At 44.9% G+C, this 26342-nt stretch overlaps 1 protein-coding gene and 1 long non-coding RNA gene across 9 annotated transcripts in view; one reads left to right on the plus strand and one right to left on the minus strand.

Annotated features, from left to right (window-relative positions):
* The window catches only part of TMEM266 (transmembrane protein 266), an 84919-nt gene that overhangs the window by 45117 nt on the left and 13460 nt on the right, over positions 1 to 26342 (plus strand). For all 8 annotated transcript variants that reach the window (XM_053988207.1, XM_053988206.1, XM_053988208.1 and 5 more), the window contains 4 exons: positions 8151 to 8207; positions 9922 to 10060; positions 11512 to 11627; positions 20446 to 20632. In XM_053988207.1, the coding sequence (XP_053844182.1) occupies positions 8151 to 8207; positions 9922 to 10060; positions 11512 to 11627; positions 20446 to 20632 (499 nt within the window). The remainder of the gene's footprint in view (positions 1 to 8150; positions 8208 to 9921; positions 10061 to 11511; positions 11628 to 20445; positions 20633 to 26342) is intronic.
* Positions 16292 to 17272, minus strand: LOC128813261 (uncharacterized). The gene is made up of 3 exons (XR_008438977.1): positions 16661 to 17272; positions 16500 to 16577; positions 16292 to 16382 (listed from the first exon to the last, which is right to left on the minus strand). It is a non-coding gene; the product is annotated as an uncharacterized LOC128813261 (long non-coding RNA).

Here is a 26342-nt window from a genome sequence, read left to right on the forward strand (position 1 = left end):
GTGTGATGGCAGGCAGGGATCTCCCACTGCTCTGCATCCCAGCCTTCTGCTGCACTTACACAAGCAGGTCCCATTACTGGCCCCATCCTTTGACAGTGGTGGTGGGCTCTAGGCTACGTGTAAGATGACTGAAAATAATCTCTGAACAATTAAAAGAACTTGTAGTCTTTCCTTTGTGAATTGCACATCCTAATTCCCAAAGGCTCAGGTTTGCTAGATGCTGTCCGTTCCCTTTAAAGAAATACTTTCCTCTCCCCTCCAGAATCTTTCCTCAGTGGGGATTAGCACCCTGGAGCTCCCTGTAATGCTGAGCTTCCCAATAGGATCAGCGTGTAACTGCTGCTAGCAGCATGGCTGCACAGCCCCGTTCACCTGACCCCTTTACTTTCTGGAGCTGGTTTCACCAAAAGCCTCTCCTGTGCTGCTCAGTTCCCTGCTGCTGGACTGCAGTCTGCAGTTCTGTTTTCATTCCCCTGCACCCCCAGCACTCTGCTCACACCTGGGGCAATGTCTTGCTCATGTGTCCCTCCCTGAGTGCACAGCTGCTGCTGGGCTGTTTGTGGCACTGCAGACACATCCTCGAGGCCAGGGCTCATCTGGCTCAAGGAAGAAATGGATTGTTTCAGTTCTGCTGGGACAGGGTACCCTCCAAAGTGGTTGAAGTGGTTCAGAAGTTTTTTTCAGGAAAAGAGTAACAGAAGTGTTTCACAGATCCAAAACAGTTTCCCTGACTCACCATCCTCATTTTGGATCTGCATTGGCTTTTCTCTCTTTATTAGATATTTGGAATTACTTTGTCTACGTGCTGTTCTCATTTATTATAAACTTATCACTCACTTCATTATCTACTTCTGTCTTCTGAAGTAGCTTCCTTCAGCTATTTGATTATGGTTTGAATTTAGATCAAAGAAAAATGAGGCCACAAGACAGCCATGTGAGGTGCATACACCAGGGTAGATTTTTGGATATGGATTCATTTGGCAGCTCAGAGATAGAGGTGGCTCCACAGAGCAGCTGGATGTGCTTCAGAGACCACCAGTCTGGGAAGGAGTTCAGGTGTACCTTTCCTGCTGGAGTTAGGTTGAGTTCATATTGAATTGTGTCTTACGAGAGCAAAAACAGAGAAAACAGAGAGTATAATTTTCTGTCATCCAATTTTTTTTTCCCAAGAGGTTCCAAAATACTGCAAAAATTGCAAATGAATTTTTTTTTCTCCATACATACTTTTTTTTTCCCCATACTTAATTTTATTTACTCCTTTGGTCCCTTCAGGGCATTTCTTTTCCTCTGATTCCCATACCATGAGTCAGCTGTCTTTGGGATTGTTTGTTGAGGTCACATGTTACAGTGAGATTCTGCAGTCTGTGGTTGTTCATGCCAGGATGATAATCCAGACATCAGCTTTAATTAGTTTACCTGAGTATAACGGGCAACTTCTGAGGATTGATGAGTCCTTCAGTCATCGTTTTTCTACTCAAAGCAAGGATTCAAGGTTTCTGGTGTTCAAAAAAGGTGGTTTCCATAGCAAGTACCCTGTTCTAAGTTTGGATGTTTAGTGTTTATTCTGTAATTTGGTCCCCATTAGTTGTAAATATGGGTACACAATTCTTCAGGAAGGCCTTAGCTTAAAGAGCAATGTTGTAAAATACTTGTTAAGACCCATAAAACTTTCAGCACAAAATCTGAATGTTTTGGAAGAATACAACTGATTAAAGGAGGTGCTCTCAAAGCATTGCAAGTGATTGCAGTGCAGTTGAAGCTAAACAGCCACTGGCTTTCTGCTTGGTTAAAATGAGGGGGCTAACCATGCCAGCAGCTGGCAAATGCCACCAGAACAGCTGCCAGCAGAGCTGGGTAGCTGCTCTCACAGCATCTTCCTGCTTTCCCTAGGCTTGTCTTAACAACCGCAAGCCTTAAAGGCACTTTGTTCATTTTATACCTGTCACTGTCTGCGACTTTCCAGCATTAAAATATCCATATTCAAGTGAAGTGCACATCAGCTTTTTTTGCTTTTTTCCATGTATTTGACCAGGATTTACTAGTGGTTTGTCTCTGTTGACATACATCACGATGATTTGTCTGTGCACCAAATGTTACCCAGACATGAAGACAGAATAGCAGAGAAGAGAGAGGCACTGGGGAGAAATCCCAGTACCAGCAGCAAGGCGAGGCCAGGTTGTACCCTCTCAGGAGGGCAAACTCAGCCTTGGTATTAGTTGGCTGAGAAAAGGAGATGGGGAACGTGGCAGAGTTTTGGTAAGTGGATTGAAGTCTGCTCTTAACAGTTCTATCCCACTGCCACAATTACGTGGTTCTGCGGCTGTTGCTCAGCTCTGATTTTCCACTAGGACTGATGTGCAAGAATGTTCATGGATATTAGTTGCTTGCACTGCTCCGTGTGCTGCAGCCAGCCCAGCACCCAGGCATTCTGCTGAAGGAAAGCATGTGAGGGTTTCCCTGGGAGGAACCAAGGCTTGTGTACTCAGTCAGGCAAGCACCAAATCACAGCTTTTTTCTACCATCTGTGTCCAAGAAATGAGCTCTCAAATTTAGTAGAGTAAGTCTGGGCTCCCAGCTGATAAACAATCTGTTTCATTGCTATGGCTCAGAGGAGGAAATACTCCAAGGCTTTCCTCATCCTGTATGTTTAAAGGAAGTGTTCATAGTAGCTTGCCACTTTTCTCCTTGTCAATAGCAACCCTTGAAAGGAATAAAACCTCCAAAGGGAAACTCTGCTGTTAAAGTTCTGTTAAAAAAGAAAAACATCCTAAATGGCAAAACTAAGTAAAAATGTCTTTCCCTTAAATTCATAATTTATCTTAGAGAAACTCAGCTATGTTACTTTTGTTATATTATTTGTGAGCTTCAAAGAGCTGAGAGGAAAGATAATCATCTCCTATTAGTCTTCTGTAAACTGTGGTTTCTCTTTTGTGTGCTTACTTTTATTCCCTGTGCATACAACTTTTCTTATGGTGTATAAATGCACTTCATTGCTGTATGTTTTGTATTCTAAATGGAGTGAGTAATGGAGTCTAGGAACAAAGATACAGGTTTGACATATTAATGTGATTTATAAAGGTGAATTTAGGCTTCTTTCTTTGCTAGTGTGTATAAAATAAAATTTAATATACTGGGAAATTTCTTTACTAAGCAATTTTGTGGCTTCACAAAGAAGTAGTTACCATGGAAAGTGGTCCTGTAAAGTTCTGGGAATCTTGCTGGACATCTGCCTGAAATACCAGTCTGCCCATTTAATTTCCAGTAGTATCCCTGACTTACAGTGTGCTCTATCAGTGCTTCATCTGTGCTTTCATCTCTTGATACTGACAGTGCTGCACCTCCTACACCACAGGTTTCAGAGAGAAGTATTAGTGCTTGTGTGACCATGCCCAGAGGGAGCTTGTGATACAGGGCTGCCTGAGCCCAGTTCCCTGGCCACTCTGCATGTGTGGTGGAGTCTCTGGTGAGCCATTCCCGTGCCTGAAAAGCCCTTTCAAATCTCTATAGAATTGTCAGTTGAAAAGTCACTGGATTTCCCCGTATGCTAAGAATTAAGATTGTGGGAGTATTGGGAGAACACAAGAAGAAAGAGAAGTGCAGAGGTTGTGCAAAGGTGCATTTGGGTATGTGATGTCCTGGTGGTGTTAGTGTTTGTGTCTGTTCATGGCACCAGGCTTTGGCAGGGAATGGTTTCTGAGGCACCACGAGCTGATGGAGCCCAGCAGTTCCAGAGTGCAGGACGTGGGGTTGGGTTGTACTGGATAATGGTGACGTGGGGTCTGTAGTTTCAGAGCTTTGGTTGAAAAGAAAGAATCTGTGTGAGGAGGGTGCCTGTGCCCTGGAAACAGAAGGATGTGTTCGTTTCAACATGCCAGCACGTTCCTCTGGGCTCTGCTGGCCTGGGCACGGCGTGTGCTAGGACAGCTCGTGCAGTAGCTCAGTACAGGCACACCAGGAGATGGCAAAAGAGGATTCTTTTAAGGACTGGATGAGCTAAGGCCTCTGGGAGTGACCCAGATGAGAGGGGTTATAAGTTACAGATTGGGTACAAGGTGTTCTGGGAAAGCTTTCAATAAATATTTGGTCTTATGAGATATGTGGAAAAGGCAAAAGCTTAATTTACAGAGTTTCTGGAGCCTGTGTGATGGAGGGAGGGAGGGAGGAAGGAAGGAAATCCCCTTCCAACTGCCTCCATCCTGTCTATCTCCTGCCCAAGCTGTGCCCCATCATGAAATGCAAAGCTGCTCTCCTCTCTCCTTTGCCTTGTGCTGCTGGGCCAAGGTCCCCTCCTCTGCTGCCTCCTGCTGATTTCACACTACAGAGGGATTGGACGCAGTGACTCCCTGAATAGTAAATTTTATATTAAATGTGCAAGCAGAAAAGTATTTAAAATTACTTAAAGTACTGTGCAGTTAGCTAACAAATGCAGATTGTGGGCATTCATACAGCTGGCTCAGCAAAGGACTTGGCCAAGTTTCCCTATAAAATTAAGAGAGAGAACCTGCAGCATCTGAACTTCACTGCTGACAGTCAATATTGTGCAAACAATTGTGTGTCACCAGGAGACTTTGTCAGTTTTGAAATAGGGTTTCTGTCTGAAAAATGATTTAAAATTTTATCTGGGTTTACTTCAGCTTAAAGAAGTTAACACAACTGTTCAGTCATTTGCCTTTTATTAGTGCACTGGACAGACTTTTATGTAATAAATTAGCTTTAGCAGAAGAAAAATGTATTTCTGATATAACTAAAAAATATGTGTTAAGGACTTTCTAGTTAAAAGGTTTCTAGTCAAAAAACATTAAAGCTCTCTTTCTCAAGTAGAAAAAACCAATCTGGCAGTACTTTCCTTTAACAGGAAAGTGCTCACACAGATATGTAATGTTTTTTTCAAATCTGTATTCAAAAATGCAGGATGCCAGTAGTGTAATGCAAAACTGTTTGTGTGCATTTGCTACATGCCTGCACATCAGTAGGAAACAGCGATGCTGCTCCAGTTTTTCCCTTTTTCTTGGAGATTTTTGTACTTTAAAATGGTAGAATTGTGACTAACGTTGGTTTTGTCTGTGATGAGTGTTTTACAGTTGCAGTTCTCTTCTAATTCATATGCATCTTTCAGTTTGGTCCTTGCACAGTAGGTAGGAAGTTTCCTGGATTATTAATTTCTGTCTCTGTGTTTTTTCAGATTCTGCTACAGGTCCTCATTTTTAAAGTTCTTTACAGAGAGAGTATGCAATCAAATGCAATATATATGTATTTGTATGAAACATATTTTTGATTGCTTTGGAAAAAAACCTAAAATGTTATATATAAGAAATACTAATGTTTTCATTTGTTGTCAAAGCATTTATTACACTGAGCAATCAAGGAGGTGCCCAGTACAGTCCAAATTCCTTTGGTTCCACCTCTTGTGGGTGAGAGCTGTGGCAGCAGCAGTGGATGTTCTCTCTGCCAGGGACACACAGAGGCAGAGTGGGGGCAGCCAGGGCTGGTTGGAGCTGTGCTGGCTCAGGCTGGCCCAGGGGCACCTCGGTGGCCAGGCTGGGGCTCTCTCGGGCCACCAAGGGCAGACTGCCTTTCCTAGCTCCTGGCACTTCAGTGCTGATGGGTGTTTTAAGAGTGACAGAGCTGGTGCACAGCTTGAAAAGCTTCCATGCAGAGTAAATGTTTTCTAAGCTTACCCCCAGTAGTGCCCAGCTGGTTCTGAAGGGTGCTGGGCTGGGAGGAGCTGGCTTATCCCACCCTTACACTCACCTTGGTGCAGTGTCCCTTGAGCTGAGAGCCAAGGTGCTGATCATCTGGGCATGTTGTGCTGGACACCAACACCCAATCCTGCATTAAATGTCTGCCAAGTAGACTTCCAGTCACTGCTGACTTGTGCTGATTCACAGCAGCAGAGTGGCAGTGAAAACATTTGTGTTAGCTTCCAGCCCTTGGAACTGCTCACACCCAGAGCACAGTCTGATTTAAATGCTGCAGTCAGGAATTAAAAGGGCAGGAAGGAAAATACTTTTGTACATTCCCTCACCAGTCCAATGTTAAATCATATTTAGGGTTGTGAGGCAGCGTTCCTGTTTTCTTTGTGCAGATATGCCTCATTTCAGTGAAAATACCTTTGTGCACACCTGTCCAAAGGAAGGAGGACTTTCACCCTCAGTTTCTGTGTTAGTTGCTTATTGACCTGGCACTTCATAAGTACTGCCCAAGCATAGCAGAGCATGAGCTGTGCTCCCAGCAGGGTGGCTGTAGGAAAGGTGGTGCCTGAGCTTCATAAAAGGCTCTGCTTGTCCTCGTGTGTTTCCCCATGGCTGCCTGCTGTGGAACCTGTATAGACCCCAGACAACTGATGCTGCTGAACTGACAGACTCACAGGTAGCTTGTACTTCAGCCTTTTGTGCAGCCTTTTGTGCAGCTCCTTGGTGGGGAGTGAGGGAGATGCTTTTCCTGGCAGAATTCAGCTCAGGAGCTGAGCTGTGGCTGCAGGAATGCCTTGGCTGGCCAGCAGCACATGTGCTTACACCTTGTGCCTATGTCAGATCACATCATGCTGGCCACTTTGGGGTCATTAAGGGACTTGAGCACCTGCTCTTGTGCATCTCTTCCTCCACATAATAAATAAACCTTGAGGTTTATTTCTAGGTTACTATGGAGAGAGCCTTACTCCCATGCTGCATTTGTAAAGTGCTTTGGAAGTACAGTGTTTTTAGGAGTACAGACTGGCAGCATTGGTGGATCTTGCTGTTTCTGTAGAGAATCATCATTTTTTTGTAGAGGAAAGAGGATGCTGCATTTTGTCTTGGGGCTCGTGCCTCCCTTTCTCAGCTAGCCTTGGCCTGTGCCTTTGCATACCCCATTTCTGAGGAGTTGGCTGGCTCACTTTCCTCCTCCTTGGTGCTGTGGGGCTGGGCTCTGGAAGCACCATCTGCTCCACAGCAGTGTCCCCTGGGTGGAGCAGGGGTAAGTGCTGTTATCCAGGTTTGCAGTGCCAGGAGCAGGGAGCACAATCATCCCAGGCCAGCTGAGGCAGCTGGAGGAGTTGGCAAAACCATGCACAGAAACCCTACTGAACAATTCAGTATTGTTCTGTAATTAGGTATGTTTGGCATCACTTCAGAGCTGCTTGGGATTTAAGGTTTGTATTTGTAGTGGAGAGGAGATACATGTATTCATCAGAGTCACTTTTTTCTGCACAATTCTGGGCATAATCACCCCCTCACATGTAGGCCTGCTGAGCACTAAGTCATTATGCTGCTCTTCAATGGAGAAAGTAGCATTTTGGTGGCCCTTGTAGGGCTCCCAACTGCAGGTAGACTCCTCATGTCTGTCAAAGTCTGACCTTGTTGCTATTGGCAGGAAACATCCCTACCAATTATGCTTTTATGTGAGTTCAATATCAATTGCAAATTGACTGATGGATTTTTTCTTTTATTGTGTCTTCTGAAAGCCAAATTAAAAATTAGGAAAGGTGCCATTGGATTTTTAATAGGAATTCACCATTGGTTCATTCTGTGGTTTTTTTTTTTTATTCCTCTTTTTTAGCTGTTGAGGCTACTTATTGCTGTTTTGCTTCATAGAGAAGGATCACAGAGATATTTTTCTCCCTTATCCCATGACTTTCTGGGATCCTGTAATAAGGCAACTGCCTTAAATTCCAGTGAAGAGCATCTGCTCTTCAGGCTGGTGAAATGTCAGTACCTTTAGGCATCAGGACAGGATAGGGCCTCTTCTCTTAGAAAATCAGTAAGCACTGGCATATCAAAGATGGCCAGAAAAGAGAATTTTCCCCCTTTCTGACTGAGGGAGCCCCATGGTGGATCTTATATAGGCTTGGGTCAGGAGACTGGGGAGGGTTGGTAATCTAAATCACACAAATCTGAAAGCAAAATTTTAGGAAGATGGAAAGACTGATGAGCATTTGAACTTGGAACTTGTTTGTGGAGGTTTTACTAAGTCAATATACTGCTTGGGAAGCAATATCTGCTTTTTTAATATAGCAGTTTAGCCATTTCTAGAACCTGATTATTATTTTGAAGAAATGTATAGTACTTAAATAAGACAAAAAATTATTCCTTCAATAGGTAAAGGGCTAAATGTTTATCTAAGACTGCAATAACATTCATAATAATTTTCCCCCCTAATCTGTTTTTTTCTAGACTATTTTGAGGATTGTGGTCCTTGGCATATGGGATTACATTGAAAACAAAATAGAGGTAAGCTCTCTCTTCTGGTACTGTTTTCCAGGCAGCTCCAGTAAAACCATGAAGAACTGCTTTAAATGGCTTTGTTATTAACCTGGTGCAATTCAATATCTTTTAAGGCAGATAAATACACACATTCTTCTCATTATGTGCATTATCCATAGCTGAGTGATGCAGTCCCTTTTTCAGAAGTTTGCAATATTTGAAAATGTTTTATGGAGGGAGGGATTTTGGCCTTCTTGCTCTTTGTGTGACTTTTGTTGTGAGAGCTGTGCTGGTCTAACTGACAATACTGCTGTTCTGAGATGTAAAAATTGTCACCTGAGTTTTATGTCCCCATTGCCATAATTGAGTTGAAATTAGTTGAGTTAGTTGAAAATTGCATGCAGTGTCCTGGTCGTAAATACTAGTCTGGCAAAACCCCCATTTTTATTGTGAAATTGTTTTGGTAAACACTGCAATTAGTACCTCAAATTAAAAATTACACAGAATGTATATACTCTTGTAGAGAAAGAAAAAGAAATTAGTGTGTGATAAATAATATATAATCCCAATCTGAGCAGAAATCTGGAGATCAGGAAAATTAAAAGCTCTTTCTTGATACTGCCTCATAAACCACTACTGTGCAGGAAGAACCAGAATACAATCTGGGTGTTCTTGGAGCATAATCAATCTAGAGACGTGCATATTTTTGTAATGAAGTTGTAAACATTATAACTTGTTTTGCTAAAAAAATGAAATTAAACTTAAATAGTTGATTCAGGGTTTCTTGTTATTAAGGCTAAATGCAGCCGTTTCTGATAATTCATCTTGGTAATTTGGAATAGTGTTATTTTTTACTGCCCGTTGAGTGGCTGCAGTAAGAAGTATTTCTTTTCAATACACAGAATTGTTATACACAGTTCTGAATAAGTAGTTCTTACAAAAATCTGTGCCCTGCCTCCTTATGCACACAGTGAATCAGTGGGCCTTGGCAGCAGGGGAGGGTTTCAGCAGGAATGAGAGCGTGTGGGCCAGTGTGGGACAGACACTGCTGCCACTTTGCTCTGAAGCACATTGACTAGCTCATTTCTGTCTCATGCTTTGCACAATTGCTTTTTCTGATCTAATCCCAGTGCAGGCAGTGTCACATAAATCATTCAGAACAGTCCCAGTTGTCAAACTCCTTGCAGGCCACGCTGCCCCATAAAAGTGAGAGCAGGCAGTTTGTGTCTAGGTGCACAGCCATCCCCACACGTGTGGTGTAGCCAGGACATGGCCAGAAGCCATCAAGTCTCTTGGCTCCATCTTTTTCTGCTTGTCTTCTTGATCTCTTCATTTAGACAGTAAGATCTACGGACAGGGACTGCATTTTTTTTTTTTTAGATGACATTGTGCCAAGTAACAGGTAATAAATACCAGTGATGATAAAACTCTCTGGCTGTAATAACATTTAGACTATCAATTCTCCTTGGGGATTTTGGCCAGTATTTCCAAATACCTTTCTCTCCCCCTTCCCTTCCACCACAGTTTATCTCTCCTCACCTCATAAAAAGCACTGAGGAATTCTGTTGTGCTACCTAAAAAGGATGCAGCCTTTCTGTGGCTTGGCCACCTCTCATATCCCTTTCAAGTAGGTACATAATTGCATTTCTTTTGGACAAACAGGGAGTCCTTCAAGACTTCAAAGAGGAACAGCAAGGATATGATTTTAAGGAAAGGTTTGAAAAAACTGATTTCTCTCTAGGTGTTTGATGGTGCCATCATAATCTTGTCCTTGGCACCAATGGTGGCCTCAACAGTGGCTAACGGCCCCGGCAGCCCGTGGGATGCCATCAGCCTTATCATCACTCTGCGGGTATGGAGAGTGAAGAGGATCATTGATGGTAAGTGGGAACTCAGCTTGTGACTCCAAGCATCACCTGGCAGGCTGGGAAGAAGAGGTTTTAAAAATACAGGAAGATTACTTACTACCACTGTTCCTGTCATTGTCCTTTCTCTTACATTTTGCTAGCACTGAACAGAAGAGAGTTATGACTCCCATGGAGAGTAGGTCTGGAGATCATGGCTGTATCTCCTGCTCTCTAGGAACCTTTCTAATTTATTGGTTTGTTTTGCTGTTAGGCACCTTCCCATCCCCTGTTCTGTAAAGTAAATGTCCTGACTTGTTTTATGTCTCTTGCCATCAGTCATTCCTGATTCTGCAAAATAATTGATTCTCTGCTTTGCTGATATTTGCTGCACCCTCCCCATAACCATACAGCGAGCTCTGTCTTGGGACTTTCTTTCCTACGTTTTTGTCAGTAAATGAGTTTTGTGTCAGATTCCAGGATGATTTTCTTGCCCTGGGGATTCCCAGCAGGAGGTGCTCTCTGCAGTGCCGTAAATCCTGGAAATGAAATGAAGTGCATATTTGTGGTGTTTTGCACAGACCTCTGTGGGGATGTACCAGGGGAGATGAAAAGGCCTCAGCAAGTCAAGGTTGCAGAGAGCTGGGCCTGGAAGCAAGGACTTTAGTGTAGGTTACTGTGTGCTCAGCAGCTTCAGGCAGCTTAGGGAAAAGAAGTAAATGAATGACCATTTTGCTCATGTGTGAAAAATCAGAGTTGTTATTTTGGGTTTAAATGCCCAAGAAGCTTTGCATTCAGAGTTCAGGAGATGTCATAGCCCTCTGATTGAAGCATAAAAGAAAATTTCAGGATTTTGTGTAGCTTCAGAAAACATTAATTGCAGTATGTGTTGACTGACCAGCTTTTCTGATCAATGTGAGTTTGCCATAGTTAAGACAGGAGGAAAAGTTCTAGAGCCATTCAGAAAATGTATTGAAAGCTGGGCTGTAGCTTGAAAAGCCATAGAAGATAAATGTCCTTTTTGTTTCTTCAAAATATCTTTCTTAGTCTGCTGTGTCCATTAAGGACTGATTTCTTACTACAAAGTCTAGGAATTAAATGGTTCTGGAATAGTTCTTTTCCTCAGGGAGCTGTGCTGTTGAGGTTTAGAGGGAATGGGGCTGACTAAAGAGAAAATCCTCCTGCCCAGTCATTCAGGAAATCCGTGGTAAACACTGGGGAAGAGCTCTACTAGCATGGGATCTGGGAAGAGCAGGCAGCATGCATTTCAGTTCAGCCAGGCAGACAGAGGTCTGACCAAACAGTATCTAGACCCTGCACAGAAGTCCTTCCCTGAAGAATGTACTCTAGTGCTGCTTCTATTGGAAATACTCTAGTTCTCTAGATGCAAGGGAAAGGGATGATGTTCTTTGGCCTGTAAAGGTTTTCTTCCTGATAAAAAACCAAATCACAGCTGGGTTGCTTTAAGTGTTATTTGTGTTTTCCAGCATATGTCCTTCCAGTGAAAGTGGAGATGGAGATGATGATTCAGCAATATGAGAAGGCAAAAGTTATTCAAGATGAGCAGCTGGAAAGACTAACCCAGATCTGCCAAGAACAAGGGGTAAAGTTCAGTTATGTCTTTATTTACATCTATCTTGTCAAGGCAAGTCAAACAGTTCATGTACTTGCTGCAGGCTGAGCTTTGAGAAGTACCACTGGGACTTGTGCTGTGGGGTGCCAGGTCTCAGTGCTAAGGAAGCATTAGCTGCAGCCAGGATATTGTCAGCATGGTATTTGTCAAACAGCAATCAGCTGCCTCTGCTGTTGGGTTTGTGTTCTTGGAGGTGAGGAAAACAAATGTGAGCAACAGAAAATAAATGGTTCCACTATGTAATTTATTAAATGAGTACAGCTAGCTTGATGTAGTATTAACATACAAAACCCATTGTTGGAGACTGCAGCTAGTATTCCTAGGAAAAGGATGTGCAGTTAAAAAAAATTAATTCCCTGCTTTAAATGCAAGAGGCAGCTTCCCTGTAGGTCAGTCAGAGACTCCTGGCAAGTTCAAAATGTTGTAGTAGAAGCTTCTAGTTCCTGGAAGCAAGTCAAGATTTAAGACTCTTCCCAGGCCCCCAAATGTTCAGTGATTCAGTCTAGAGGTAAGGGAAGGTGAAGTTTGAAATATCTGAAGTGAATATATTTAACATGAAAAAGGTGTAAAACCATTTTGGGGCAATGAGCCAGGAGATTTTGCCATTTGTCTTATGCAAATGAGTTCTTGACTAACTTGCTTTAAAGTAGAAAGCAGGGATGGATGTTGGGGCTCAGGATAAGTGAGTGTTGAGGTGACCATCAGACCACAACAGGATGATCCCCAGGTGATTTACTTCTTGTTTCAGTGGAATGGGAGCTATGAGATATAGTCCAAATAAGTCCTGGAGATTTCTAGCTTTAACTACCACTCCTGGCTTGTGGCAGGCATTTTGAAATACAAAACCATCAATATTTAGGTCCCCAATCAGATTTTTAGGTTTAGGTCCAGATCTCCTGGATGTCAGCCTAGGATTCTGCGATGAGCTGCTGGTGGTGGTAAGTTGCTTTGTCTGTGTGATGCTTTAGGAAGTGCTGTAGACACTGTGTCATTTCATAATGGCTGGTTTTGAGTCACTCATATTAACCATAACAAAGTCCTAAACATAAGGCTTGGCTTCTACCAAAAATTAGTAAGTGCCGACTATATTGTCTTTGGTGGCAAAACTGCAGTCCTCTTCATAACACCTTTGCACAATGCTACTCAGTGATTTGGGTTCTGTCAAGGTTGTGAAATTGCCAGGTAAATGGTATACACTCCATTTTACAAGGGAGAGGTTATCCCTTCACCAAACCCATTAAGCAAATCAGTGATTTCTTGAGTCCCAGTGCAGTATTTTGTCTGTCAGACCATATTAAAGTTCTTGACAATCATAAATAGTAAAACATTTGTTTTTAGGAACTTTGCTATACAGCCAGATAATACTCTCAATCTCTAAACAATTTTTGCTGTTACTGTTTCATAGTCCGAGTAATGGTGGGCTCGTTTTCCCAGGTGGGGTTCAGAAGCAGCTCTTGCTGCTCTTCATTCTGTGCCAGGTACTCCTGAATGTCTGACCAGAGTCGCCCTAAATCCAAGCTCTGATGGTTACAACCTGTACATCAAACAAAGAAATACTGCACTGGGAGAGGAGTAAGTCTGAGAAAACAGAGCAGGTTCTCTTGCAGCTTTCAAGTGTCATCTGCTATGGAAAAACACGGTCTATAGAAAGATGACAGCATGCTAAAGCCCTCTTACTGGCCTGACTTGCTGCCAAACAACTGTCTTAGCTGCATAATATCAGGTAAATGTACTAATTTGCCGCAGTTAGTAACATAAGACATTGACAGGAGTACTGCATCCTTTATTTGTAAATTATTGGCTTCATAATTCATTCAAGAAAAAGTTGTCAGCATTATAATATTCACATTAACGTTGTGTACAGCATCTGATGGGAAAAAATGGCTCCTAATGGTATTTAATGTCTAAAATTCTGCCAGGTTTTTGCTTTTTTGTTTGACCATCTTTCCTGAGCTTTCTAAAGGATTGCTGGTTCACGGTGTTTCCGTGGGCTTGTCTGTTTCTGTGGGAAGGTTTGCCTGCAGTAGTCTGGCTGTGCCCAGAGCAGAGCAGCAGCCAGGAGGGCTCCAGGCTGCCCTGTCCGTGTGGTGCCAGCTGTGCCAGGGCATGGGCACAACAGACAGGTCACCGTGGTTCCCTGCAGCCCAGCAGGGGGACAGGCACTGATTCACCCCGTGCTGCCCCTTGGTGACCACGCTGGTGATTTGCATTTATTCAGTAGTTAGAGATGGGACTGAGAACATTCCTGGTGGAAAGGTTTCCCAGTGCTTCCTTTCCTGAGATCCTGTGTCTGGTTTCTTACTGCTTTGCTGCTGCTCAAGCAATTGGGGTTAGAATTCTCAGGGTCTGGCATATTCTGCAGATGAAATGATCTTGAAAGTCTCAAGCAAAGTGTTCATTATTTCATGAGAGGAATTGGGAAAAATAGCCTGTTTTGCTTGGGATTTAAAACAAAAATAATTGGTGGCTGGTTCTCTGAGAAGTCCCATGCTGATTTAAAGCTGGTGCTTAATGCTAGGCAGACAAAACCAGGATTTCTGCTTTAAAAATTAAAAGCAGCAAAGATAAAACCTCCCTTCATCTTTTTGAAGTCTCTTTCTTTTGTCAGTTGTGGGGTTTTTTTTTGACCAGTGATGGGGTATCACAACTGTAAAGTACATTTCCATTCCTGACTGACATTGGAGATGTACTTTTGGAAACATGGAAACTCTTTCCACATGTTGCTTTTTGGCTAGCTGTACATATGAAGAACAGAATATATTTCTAAATTATACTTGCACAGGCCACCACTTTGTTCTCTGTAGTACCTCACTGCAATTGTTTGTATAGTTTGTTTTTTATTTATTCTCCATTGGCCAAAAAAAGAGATTCTTAAACAGGAATGGAGCATGAGGAATTTCTAAAAATGGGTAAGGGTAAAAGGAAGAGAAGTCTCACTGCAGTCACTGTCAAGAATATGCAGAGTGTATTGCTGATGGTTTTGTTTTATCAGAATAACTTAAATTGCAAAACAAAGTTCTAAAGTTTCATTAGCTACAAATTCCAGTCAGTGAAGATTGCTTTTTTTCCCCTGGAATCACCTGTAAAGGAATTTCCATTTGTGATAATAGATATGCTTACCTGATCTTTTCTGCTTAGCTTTCAGAAGAGTCGTTCAGCTGAACACAGCCCAGCCCAGGAGTATGTGCTCAGCCTTATCACACCAGAGCTCCTTTTCTGTCAGTTCCTGAAGAATGCTGAAACCAGAGCTGGGGTTTTCAGCATTCTTAACACTGCAACAACTATAGGAGCTGGAATTTCTTTTTTTATCTTGGAATATAATTTGTACAACAGCTGCCAGTTTAATGGCAGGGCTATTTAGCTGGTAAAATTACCTATCGGAGAAATAACGTATGCTATCCTCTCGCAATAATTTTAATTTATTTCTAACTATCAGTCATTTTCTTGGTGGATGGAAGGCAGCCAAGGTCATCCTGTGTTTTATTCTACCCATAAATCATTAGTTTGCAACTGTATCCTGATTTTTTATTGTTACCAACAATGGCTAAATTAATGGAAATAAACACTGGATTGTATCCCAGTGGTAGATGAGTTTTAGGGCAGGGCATTCTGTACAGACAGCACTGATAGAATTGAGCAAAGTTACTGCTCCTGCATTAGACACAAGTAAGCTTCTGGCTAAAATGTTCATTGATCTCTCAGAAACTGTGTCAGTCCTACTGTGTTGTTAGACCATTAAAGGGAAGTACTCCATGATTCACTGCTAAGTCTCTTTTCAAGTCTTACATGTGTATTATAAAATATCAGCTAGGATGGGTGGCCCACTTAATAAAACCAGGCATGTGAAAGGAGATGTTATCTAGAGCTCCGGGTAGGTCTGTCGATTTACCTGCTTAGAAATAATCACCTAATGCATTATTTGAGTGAGGAAGTGCACAGGAGTGCCCCATAATTATTTCTGGTTTGTTTCCTGACAAAATATTGCCAGGTTTGTGCTGCAAGAGGACATGTAACAGATTTTGAAAATGGTAAGTTTAAATTTCCTATTGATGAACTTTATCTTCATGCCAGACAATCTAGTTAACTCATTCTTCTATGAAGCATTCTGTATCTCCCTTTTTCGTGGTAATAAGTGTATTTTCACTTTCACATCAGCCACATGTATTACACCTTTGTTTTTGTTTCCAGCTCTGTCATGGTGGGTGTAGCCAGACAGTTCTCAGAGGTGCACAGTGACGGTGCACAAGCATGGAATGTGCAAACTTTCTGTGAAATACAAGAACAAACATTTTCATTACGGGAATGGAGCATCTTGCCAGGGAGGTGGTGCACTGGAGCATCTTGCCAGGGAGGTGGTGCTGTGTACACACAGCCTGGAGATAGTCAGACTTTGAGAGGACAGGCTTTCAGCAACCTGAGCTAAATGGAGCTGCTTAAAGCAAGGTGTTGGATTAGATGGCCCTCCCAGTTCCATTTCACTTCAGATTATGCTGGGATTCTATGCAGTTTTCAAAAATACTTTTTCTGTTACAGAGTATGTTGGAACTTATTGGTAAATACCCACCAGAAGCTACCAAAGTATGTGTAATGAAGGAACACGAATGTCATAGGTATCAGGAGCTGGTTTGCCTTTGTCTCCTTGGTCACAGGATATCCTCTACACAAGAGCATTTTTTTGCTCCCTGGCTCTCTGAGATTTGCAAGGTTCTTCCACAGAGCTGATACCTATGAGTTAATTTAAGCAAATCAAAGCATGTGTTCAAGTTTATATGCCCTTTTTTTGTCATCTGATGATATGTGCAGTGTGCTCCTGCCCTACAGGCTGAGGGAAGAATGGTGTACCTGGAAGTACAGACCGTGGTTTCCTCAGTCCAGCTGTGCTGGTCCAGGTGTACGCTCAGATTGCTGCATCAGCTGCTACTGCAAATAGAAACTCAATGTTACCTTGGCCCAGAATTTTACCTTAAAAAGACTTATATATACCTCCTAATGATTTGTTTTACCTGCCCTGGACTGCCTGAATGCAGAGCAATCTCATTAGCTCTTGTACGCATTAGAACTGCCTGAGGTCAGTGTGCAATATAATCTTCAGTAGACAGGAGCAGCTACAAGCTCGTTTGCTCGTGCAGCCTCTCACTGCGTTTCACCCGTAAGGAACACGCCCTTAGACTTAACCTTTGTTGTAGGGGGTTGCTCTGAGGGGCTGACGCTGTGTTCCAGCATCTGCAGGATCCTGGGATAATCGTTAGGACACAGCTCCTGCCCAGCCAATCGCCTCTGTAGACCCTTGCCTTTTGTGAACAAAAATTCTGTTTCTTGTCTGTGACAGATTCAGTGTCTGTGACAGGTGACACTGGCACCCAGATTTGGTGTGGGTGACAGGTGACACTGGCACCCAGATTTGGTGTGGGTGACAGGTGACACTGGCACCCAGATTTGGTGTCGGTGACAGGGTGACGCTGGTGCCCAGGTTCAGTGCCGGTGACAGGGTGACGCTGGTGCCCAGGTTCAGTGCCGGTGACAGGGTGACGCTGGTGCCCAGGTTCAGTGCCGGTGACAGCAGTGCCCCAGTGCGGTGTCTGTGGCAGGGTGACACTGGAGCCCAGTTCGGTGTCTGTGACGGTGTGTCGCAGTGCCCACTGTGTCCCGTGCCCGGTGTGTCACAGTGCCCGCTGTGTCCCGTGCCCGCTGTGTCCCGTGCCCGCTGTGTCACGGTACCTGGTGTGTCCCGTGCCCGGTGTGTCACAGTGCCTGGTGTGTCACGGTGCCCGCCGTGTCCGGTGCCCGCTGTGTTCCCGTGCCCGCTGTGTCCCGTGCCCGCCGTGTTCCCGTGCCCGCCGTGTTCCCGTGCCCGCCGTGTCCCATTCCCGCTGTGTCCCGGTGCCCGCCGTGTCCCCGTTGTGCCTGCCGTGTCCCGTGCCTGCCGTGTCCCGTGCCCGCTGTGTCCCCGTGCCCAGTGTGTCCCCGTTGTGCCCGCCGTGTCCCGGTGCCCGCCGTGTCCGGTGCCCGCCGTGTCCGGTGCCCGCCGTGTCCCGTGCCCGCTGTGTCCCCGTGCCCGCTGTGTTCCCATACCCGCCGTGTCCCCGTGCCTGCCGTGTCCGGTGCCCGGTGTATCCCCGTTGTGCCCGCCGTGTCCCGGTGCCCACCGTGTCCCGTGCCCGCCGTGTCCCGGTGCCCGCCGTGTCCCCGTTGTGCCTGCCGTGTCCCGTGCCTGCCGTGTCCCCGTGCCCGGTGTGTCCCCGTTGTGCCTGCCGTGTCCCGTGCCCGCCGTGTCCCCGTTGTGCCCGCCGTGTCCCGGTGCCCGCCGTGTCCCGGTGCCCGCCGTGTCCGGTGCCCGCCGTGTCCCCGTGTCCCGTGCCCGCCGTGTCCCGTGCCCGCCGTGTCCCGCGGTCGGCGGCGCGGCTGCAGTTCCCGCCGCGCTCGGCAGGCGGCAGCAGAGGCGCGGCGCGGGCCCGTGTCCCGGAGCGCCGGGCCCGTTGTGCCCGGGCCGTGCCCGGCCGTGCCCGGCCTGCGCGCTCGGGGCGCTGGCACTGACCCGTGCTCCTTGGAAATGGCACTTCGGCAACTCTGAGTGCGCAGGAGGCGTCCGCGCTCTCCCCCAGTTCTCCTCCTCCTTCACACCTGCATAACGCAGCGTTGCGTTCAGGCTTCTGATTGCTACAGTGCTCAGCTAATCTTTGTAAAAGCTGTAGCTCCTTAAATTGGATCTGATGCTGTCATAGTTATTGAGATGACTTTTAGCTAGTTCTGTCCGTGTTAAAAAACACCTGCCAGGTTTTTTGTCTCTCATGAAAAAAGGAAATTGTATCATGCCTTTAGGCCAGAATTAAGCATTTCAATGGCTGCTATTTCTTTTTCAGACACGTGTGAATGTTTTTGAAGGGTGAAATGTAGAGAAACAAAATATGTTTGAGCTAAACAACATGAAAAAAAAAATCCAAATTTCTTTTTTGCCTATTATGTTTGAGTGCATTTCCTCCTTTAAACCAAAGGAGTGTCTGAAAGGGTATCTTTCTCTCTTTAAAGGTGGAATGTAAGGTATTCCTTGTGATTCCTTGTTTTTTTTCAAGTCAGGGATATAAACCTGAAATTCCCTATGTTCATATTGACACAAGTACCTTGAGCCTCAGGATGCTTCAGGCTGGCTGGGAGCAGAGTTAGCAGTGCCAGTTCTTCCTAGCAATAGGTTAACACAATAACAACTTGCAGGAATCTGCTATGGAGGCTTCATTGCAGGAAATCAGGGAGCAGGGCAGTATTTTGACATTTGCTGATTCCACCTGGCTCCTGACTGCCACTGCCAGAAGACCTTTGGTTAAAAAGCAGTGAGCACTTGCAGCCAGCTGTCTGCAGCTGCCAGGCCTCTGTGCACTGGATTGCAGATGGAGGAAAAGCTGTGTGCTTTGTTAGAGCCCTGGATTAGCTGCTTTAATGGGATCTGGAAAGCTTGAACTGCCCTTTGGCTTTCTGGATTTGAGTCTTGCAATGGGCCTTTCAGTTACTGTAGTTCCTTCCCAGATGCTCTGGAAAGCAGATAGTCTCCAGGTGTGGCAAACTGGAATCCCTTTTCCTTTCCTGAATTGGTGCAGATTCTGTCTGGTTTCCCCTCCCCGGTGTTTGCACCATGTCTGACTGCAGTGGAACGAAGGGGGTGTGCTGATGGGTTCCAAAATCTGCCAGTGAAGCAGATCTGAGTCACATCTGAGGGTGAGAGGCACAGGCAGGTGCACTCAGCCAGGGCTGTTCCACACCAGTTTTCCAGCATGGAGGTGCCAATTCCGTGTGCTGTGGGTGTGGAGTGGCAGCTGCCGTGTGCTCCTGCAGGCCCTGAGCCAGGGGAGGCCCAGCAATGCCACATTTGAATGCTTGCCTGTTATTCACCTCAACTGTGTTTCCCTCTCAAACTGTAGAATTAGACATGACTTGGTCACTGCTGTACTGCTGATTTTAAAGAGTTACTCTTTTAAAGAGAAACTCTTCCTTGCAGCCCCACATCTGTGCCGTGTGGCACAGGGAGTTTTGTCCTGCTTATATAAGGGTTTAAAGGGTCTCTGCAGCCTCTCCAAAAAAACTGTTTTCCTTCTTGTGTTGTGGAAGATGCGTGGCCATCAAAACCAGAAATCTGCTGTATCCCTCAGTCAGATTGTACCTGGTAGCTTCTTTTTTTCAGGTATCTGCTTTATAACACCAGTCATAAGCAAATCCCCTTGTGGCTGCAGAAATTCTTTGACATGTTTGAGAGGAATGGCCAGAAAAGTGGTAACCTTCCCCAGGGCTTTCTGCACACTGCTGAGTACAGAAGGTTTCAAGTCAGAAGAGGACTGTATTATCCTCCCCTGGCCTAATTAATGAGGGAGAACCATTCTGGGTGCTGCTCAGAGAACCTCCCCTCCACTGGAAGCCTCATTACGAAGTCTGGTTAGGGATATTTGTCATGAACTTAACTCCCTAAATGCCTGTTAAAACTGGTCTCTTGCTATAAAGGTTACACGAGGTTGGGCAGTAAGACTTGTTAAAATTGTCCAAAATCTTACCTTGAGGACACAGCTGTGCAAAACAGAGGACCAGTATGAGGCAGTCATTATCTTTAGATTATGTGAGCAATGGTCCAGCTCACACAGGCTGTGGGAGAGCACCACCAGCTTGGACTCATATCCTGGCTCAACCACACTATTTGTTTTACCAGACCTGTAGTGTTTAGTGATGAGTAATGGGTCCCCAACTGTAGCATGTAAACTTCTGGCTGTGCTCACATGACATCAGTTTGTGGTGGTGTTTTTTCCTCTAGTTTGAAATCAGGCAGCTGAGGGCCCACCTTGCTCAGCAGGATTTGGACCTGGCTGCAGAGAGAGAGGCTGCACTGCAGGTCCCACACGTGCTGAACAAACAGAGCAGCAAGAGGTACAAGGTGGTGGCCACTGAAGACTCGGACGATGAAGGCACCGAGAACATCGCTGAGCTGCGACCTGCACGAGGTGAGTGCACAGCTGATCCTCCACAGTGGGATCTCACTGAACACCTTCACTCCTGCACTGATTCATTGCTTCCCTGCAGCCTGCAGTTTCCCATTGCTGCAGAGAGGCTGCATCTGCTCTGGAGTAGCAAGTGGCACTCAGAATGATTAGCTGCAGCCCTCACTCTGGAATCTTTAAGAAGGTAAAACACAGCTTAGAGAAAACAGTTGCAAAGCAATCCCTAATGTGGTGTAACACACGGGGTAACTTGCCAAATATAACCCTTGACCCAAAGGTTAAAACACTGGTGGCTGAAGGAGCTGTTGTATTTGGGAGCAGGTTCTAAAGAGAGCCAAAGAAATGACAGGGGAAGAAAATGGCTACGATGTACCTTCCAGTGTCCTCATGGTTAGATCCATCAAACACCAGAGAAGCAGCAGCCAAATGAAAGTTGGCCAAAGGATAGTCACTCACAGGTAATAGCAGGGAAATTAGGAAGAACATTGAAAAACAGTTTTGGTCTTTGACCACTTGCATTTCTGTGGTTTGGAGAGGACTCCTGCATCAGCTGTGGGGCTCGCCTTGCCTGGAGGCTGTGCTCTCAGCACTTCCCTAAAGCTGCCAGTTTTGGGCAGGGCAGCACTGGTGCCAGGAAAGGAGGGAAGTGCAGTGTGGGCATCCTGCTTGCATGTCTGAGTGCCATGTGACCATGGTAAGGAGCACTCTGCTGCCTCAGGGTGTCTGCTGGGCAGCTCTGTGGTTCAGGGGATAGCAACAGTTACATTTACTGGGATCAGATTTTATTATGTAAGTGCTGGACCTGAATTTTTTCTTTTATGGAAAAGACAAAGCTCCTTTCCTGTGATCCACCAGCCCTACCAGTGGAGTGCAGAATGTCTCCTGCTTTAATGTAATATTCCAGAGGAGACAACACTTTCTGCCTTAGTGGTGTGTTAGTCTTCCTTGGGCATCTTAGCTTAATTATTGTGAATCTGTTGGAATTAGAAGTTTGCACAGTATCTTTACGTTGGTCAAACTCCTTAGAATTCAAGGCACAGATGCTTTAAAAGCTGTTAGACATTTTTAAATTATAATCCTCTCCTTTCTTTACAGAGTAGTGAAAGCATGTTGAAAATTGTTTTGTTTTTTTTTTTTTCCACTTTATAATATCTAAGCACTAACTACAGTAAAGCCATTAATTATTCCTGATATGAAATTGTATTTAAAAGCAGACAGTTGAGCAGACTGACCCCTAAAATGCATTTCCCTCTTTTTTTGAAATATTTCAGAGGTTTCCCCAGTGGATATATTATAATTTATGCATGTGTTCCTTGGGGGTTATGTTTGGAACTGAAGAGTGTTACACACACTGTAAGGAGGCTTGCTGAAATTTTAGTGCTCTGGAGGTTGATCTAAAAATTCTTCTGTCCAAGGTATTCATTCCAACATCCAGGTTAACAGAATTACTCATTATTCATGTCTTCCTGTAAAATGCTGCCCACACTTGCAACAAAGTAGACGCCCAATCTTCAGGACTGATTTCTGCACTTAGGTTACATGATTAGAGGGATTTGTGCTTTTCACTGAAAAAAAAGACATTGAGCAAATAAGAAAACATGGATTACTTCACATATTGGGTCAGCTGCAGTTATGTTATATTTAAACATTTATACTGAATATGCAGAATAAATTCCCAATTCTTGGAGATCATCTAAAAGTACCAGAAGAAATGTTTCTTGTGCACTGTATTTTATATTGCATACAAAGCCTTTGTAGGTGCCTCGAGTGCTTTTTGTCAGAACCTAAATTAGGGTGACAGTATTTGAACAAGTAGTTTCTGTGGAATGAGGCAGGAGCTGGACAGGAGAAATTCCCTGTGTTCTCACAGCAGTCTGTGGTAGTCTGTCATCCCATGGGCTGCCAGCACAGGGCCCAACTCAGATTGCATGAGACTCCACACACCAGCAGTGGTGTTCAGTGTGCACAGCCCAGGGCACAGGCAGTCGAGGCAGAGGATTTAACATGGCATTTCTGGGATTATTTTGCAGTGCTGGCTTAGGGATTGCTTCTGTGTAACTTGGAAATCTCGGCTCACAGCTGGAGAAGGCATTTACTTCTGGGCAGTAAGGATCCTGGGCCGGCCCTGCCTCATTGTTCTCTCTCCCCATCTCAGCTGGGGCTTTCTTCTCCGGCTCTCTGGCACCAGCTTGTGTTCCCAGTGATACGCTTTCAGCATCCTCCCTTTGCCATGCTGGCAGTATCTTCTCATTCTGCACCCTCCTGAGCAGTGCAGGTGTCAGCCAGAGCTGCCTGTGCTGTGCCAGGTGGAAGCAGGGCATGGCTGAGGGTGCCTCCATGTCCTCTGTGTGGAAGGGCATTTGCAGTTGGTGTGGGATCTCCTGTCTCCCCACCTGCTGGGACACGTGAAGTACTCAGAGATGTGGCTCTGCAGAGCACAGGCAGACAAGACAATTCCTGTACTCTCCTGCAGTCACACTGGCTGTGCTGCCTTCAGGGCTTCCCACAGCACTCGCTCTGCCTGGAACTTCAGCCACCAGTGTTTTAACCTTTGGGTCAAGGGTTATATTTGGCAAGTTACCCTGTGCGTGAGACCACATTAGGGATTGCTTTGCAACTGTTTTCTCTAAGCTGTGTTTTTCCTTCTTAAAGATTCCAGAGTGAGGGCTGCAGCTAATCATTCTGAGTGCCACTTGGCATTCTGAGCGCTGGAACATACCTGCCACGGCCTATTGCACTGCTAGGGAGAGGAGAAATGAGGGACCAGGTCACCTCCACTGTCGAGAGGAAGGCAGCAGTTCAAAGCCACGATTCAGCTGTTTGGCAGAGCACGCTCTGATGTGCTGTTCTTTTATACTCTGGCAGAACATTAGCCCTACATCCAACACCTGAGGCTGGGGGATGGGATGGAATGCATGTGTTTTTGCCAAATGAAACTTTGTCAGCCTTCAAAAAATCACTGTCTTAAGAGAGCTCTGAATTCTGCCAAACCAGCAAGCTTGAGTTGGCTAGAGAACATACTGCATGAGAAAATGGGATATTCCATCTCAGGCTAATCTTATTTCCCCCATCTATATTGAACAATGGAAACATTCAGTGCAGAATTCTTCACCATGAAGGGCTGATGGAATAAGAAAGCATTGAGACTTTTTATTCATTTCCCTACCTAGAAGTTTTATGGGACAGTGCATAAGTTAAAGCTCCTCAGGGGCAGCTGTAGCTTGTCTCTGGTATTTACACAGGATTTTGTGCAACCATTTACTACAGCATTCAGTAAAGTAAGTCAGGTAAGCCCAGTGTCACATGGTACGTGCAGCGCCTCAGCGAATTTGTGTAAGGATACCCAGTGACCTGCACCAGGAGAGCTGTGTGTGTGCTGGCTGATTTGGGAGTTTTCAATTGCATGTTTTCACCCAGATTTTCCTTCAGCAGATCTCCTGCTCTTTGTATTTAACGTGCCTTAATTGCAGGTATGAGACTGGGAGAAGCAAGAGCTCTGGTCAGATGGACCATGGGTTCTGAAAGAGTCCCATAACTCCCCAGCTTACATTTCATGCCTCCTCCTGAAGGCCAGTCCTGTGCTAATTCTGGGAACAATGAGCTGGTTGCTGCCTCCCACTTCTGTCTCCCCAGAGCAGTTCACCAAGGGACCTCCTGACACAGTAGGAAATAACACTGTGGAAAATGTATGGATATGTGGTATTTCCTAATCAATATGGTAAAGAAGCAGGAATTTTTTTCACCTTTAATTTCCTTTGAATTGGGGTTTTATTTCTCTTGCCAAGAATTTTATCTCCAGAGCAGACAAATGTGAAGGCTGAAACAGTTTTCAGCCTGCAGGTCAAAGGGTACAAGTATCAACAGCAGGAAACAAATAGACCCCAGAGAAGGGCAGGGCTGGAGGAGCTGCAAACCCAGGGCAGAGCTCTGACATCTGCTGCACTCTCAGAGCACTTCAGCTCTGTTTGTGAAGAGCTTGGGCTGAAAGCTGCTGCCTGTGAGTGCACGGCAGCATCGCTAATGTTCAGGAGCATTGTGGTCAGCCTTTCTCTGAGAGCAGGGAAATACCCTGAGTGCTCCTTTCTTCTTCCCAGAGATGGTTGCCATTTCACATAATGGCAATTATCATCTTACCTATTAATCTCTAAAATACAAAGGAAGTTCTAAATTATAAAGGAGTTCTTACCCCGTACAGCGTGTAACTGGTCATGGTGAGAATAACAGCTAATGTTTTCTTGTTCTGCACAAATCATTTTTAGTGTTTGGTATACAAAGTTCCAGGCTTCAGGGAATGCCAGGTTCACAGTGCCCCCTCTAGCCATTAATACTTCCTTCCAAAATTTATTATTCTTTAATCTCTCCCATAACGTATGAATTAGAGTCCCTAGTGGAAAATCCTCATTTCCCTGCATATATCATTTCAGTTTTTGAAATTCTACAGTACTGCCATACTGTAAGATTAATATACCACCCTTCTTATTCCTTTGAGCAAGAACCGGAACTTCACATCGCCAAAACCCCTTTTTTAACTATTCTGAGTCAAATTTCCATTTTTATGGGGTTAGCAGTAAGTCTTTTGCTTTGGGGAACTGCTGCAATTTATGATCATGCTTTAAAGAAAAGTAAAGCTTGCCCTCCCTGTAGATACCCACTGTTTTGTAAGTGAAGAAAATAGGATATTGGGAGGGGAGCAGGAAGACTTCTGGAGCTTCAGAGGGCTTCCCTTAACATTATTCATAAGCTGTCTGAGAAGGCAAAGCAGGGCACTGGAAAGGATTTTGTCAGTTGTTCCTTGCAAGGCAGTCTGAGCTGGTTGGATGCTTTTAAACTCTAAGCCAGTTCCTTTGGTGATCATCTGTTAGTGCTCTAAGAGAACCCTGTTAGTGCAAAACAATAGATAAAAAATAGTTTATGGTTATTTTCAAATGCTGAAATGTATCTACTTTGAAGTCTGCTCCTGGAAATGGAGTATCTAAGTGCACGCCACTTCAGCTGGACTTCTCTCTAGGTGCCTCTTCCAGGCTTTGTGGTTCTCTGTGCACTGACCAGCCAGATAGGAATCAAAGGAATTCAACCTTAAGCAACACTTGGAGAAATGTGTGTGCAGTTAGTGGAGCCAGGCTCTTGTATTTCATAGTCACCAAATGGGTGGGATAGAGACTGCTCACTCCCAGAAGGGGTGAGCCTACAGTCACGGCTGTGAGGGTGAAGTTGTCTCTCATCATTAATGTGAGGAGGTGCGAAGACATTGCTGACAGGTAGAGGAACACAGAACTGGAATGTTTCCCACTGCCCAAGCACGCAGCCCTTTCATAAGGATCCATTTCATGAGCAGATGGTGCTCCCCGTGACAGCAGTGATTGCTCTGCCCTCTGCTGCCCTGCCAGACACTTGGGTTCTGAAGTATTTCAAGTCTTTTCCGAATTCTCAGATTACATTTCTTTGTTGCCAGTTTATAACAGTTTGTTCTTGAATCCCTTCTGCTTCATTTTTTCTTATCTTGATGATTGTTTTGGTGGCAGCCATATTCTTCCTTAGCTTTGTATTTTAGATTCAGCAAATGTTGCTGTTTCACAGAGACAAACCCAGGTTCCTCTGAGTTTGCTTCAGGCTGACTGTACTGAGCCAGCTCAGCCGTGGATCTGCTGATCCATACTCTGGGAACAAGGCTGGGAAGAGCACTGAGAGTCTCCCAGGCCATCCTGTGCTCACA

This window comes from Vidua macroura, chromosome 12 (genome assembly GCF_024509145.1).
Source record: "Vidua macroura isolate BioBank_ID:100142 chromosome 12, ASM2450914v1, whole genome shotgun sequence".
In the NCBI taxonomy this organism is placed as follows: Eukaryota; Metazoa; Chordata; class Aves; order Passeriformes; family Viduidae; genus Vidua; species Vidua macroura.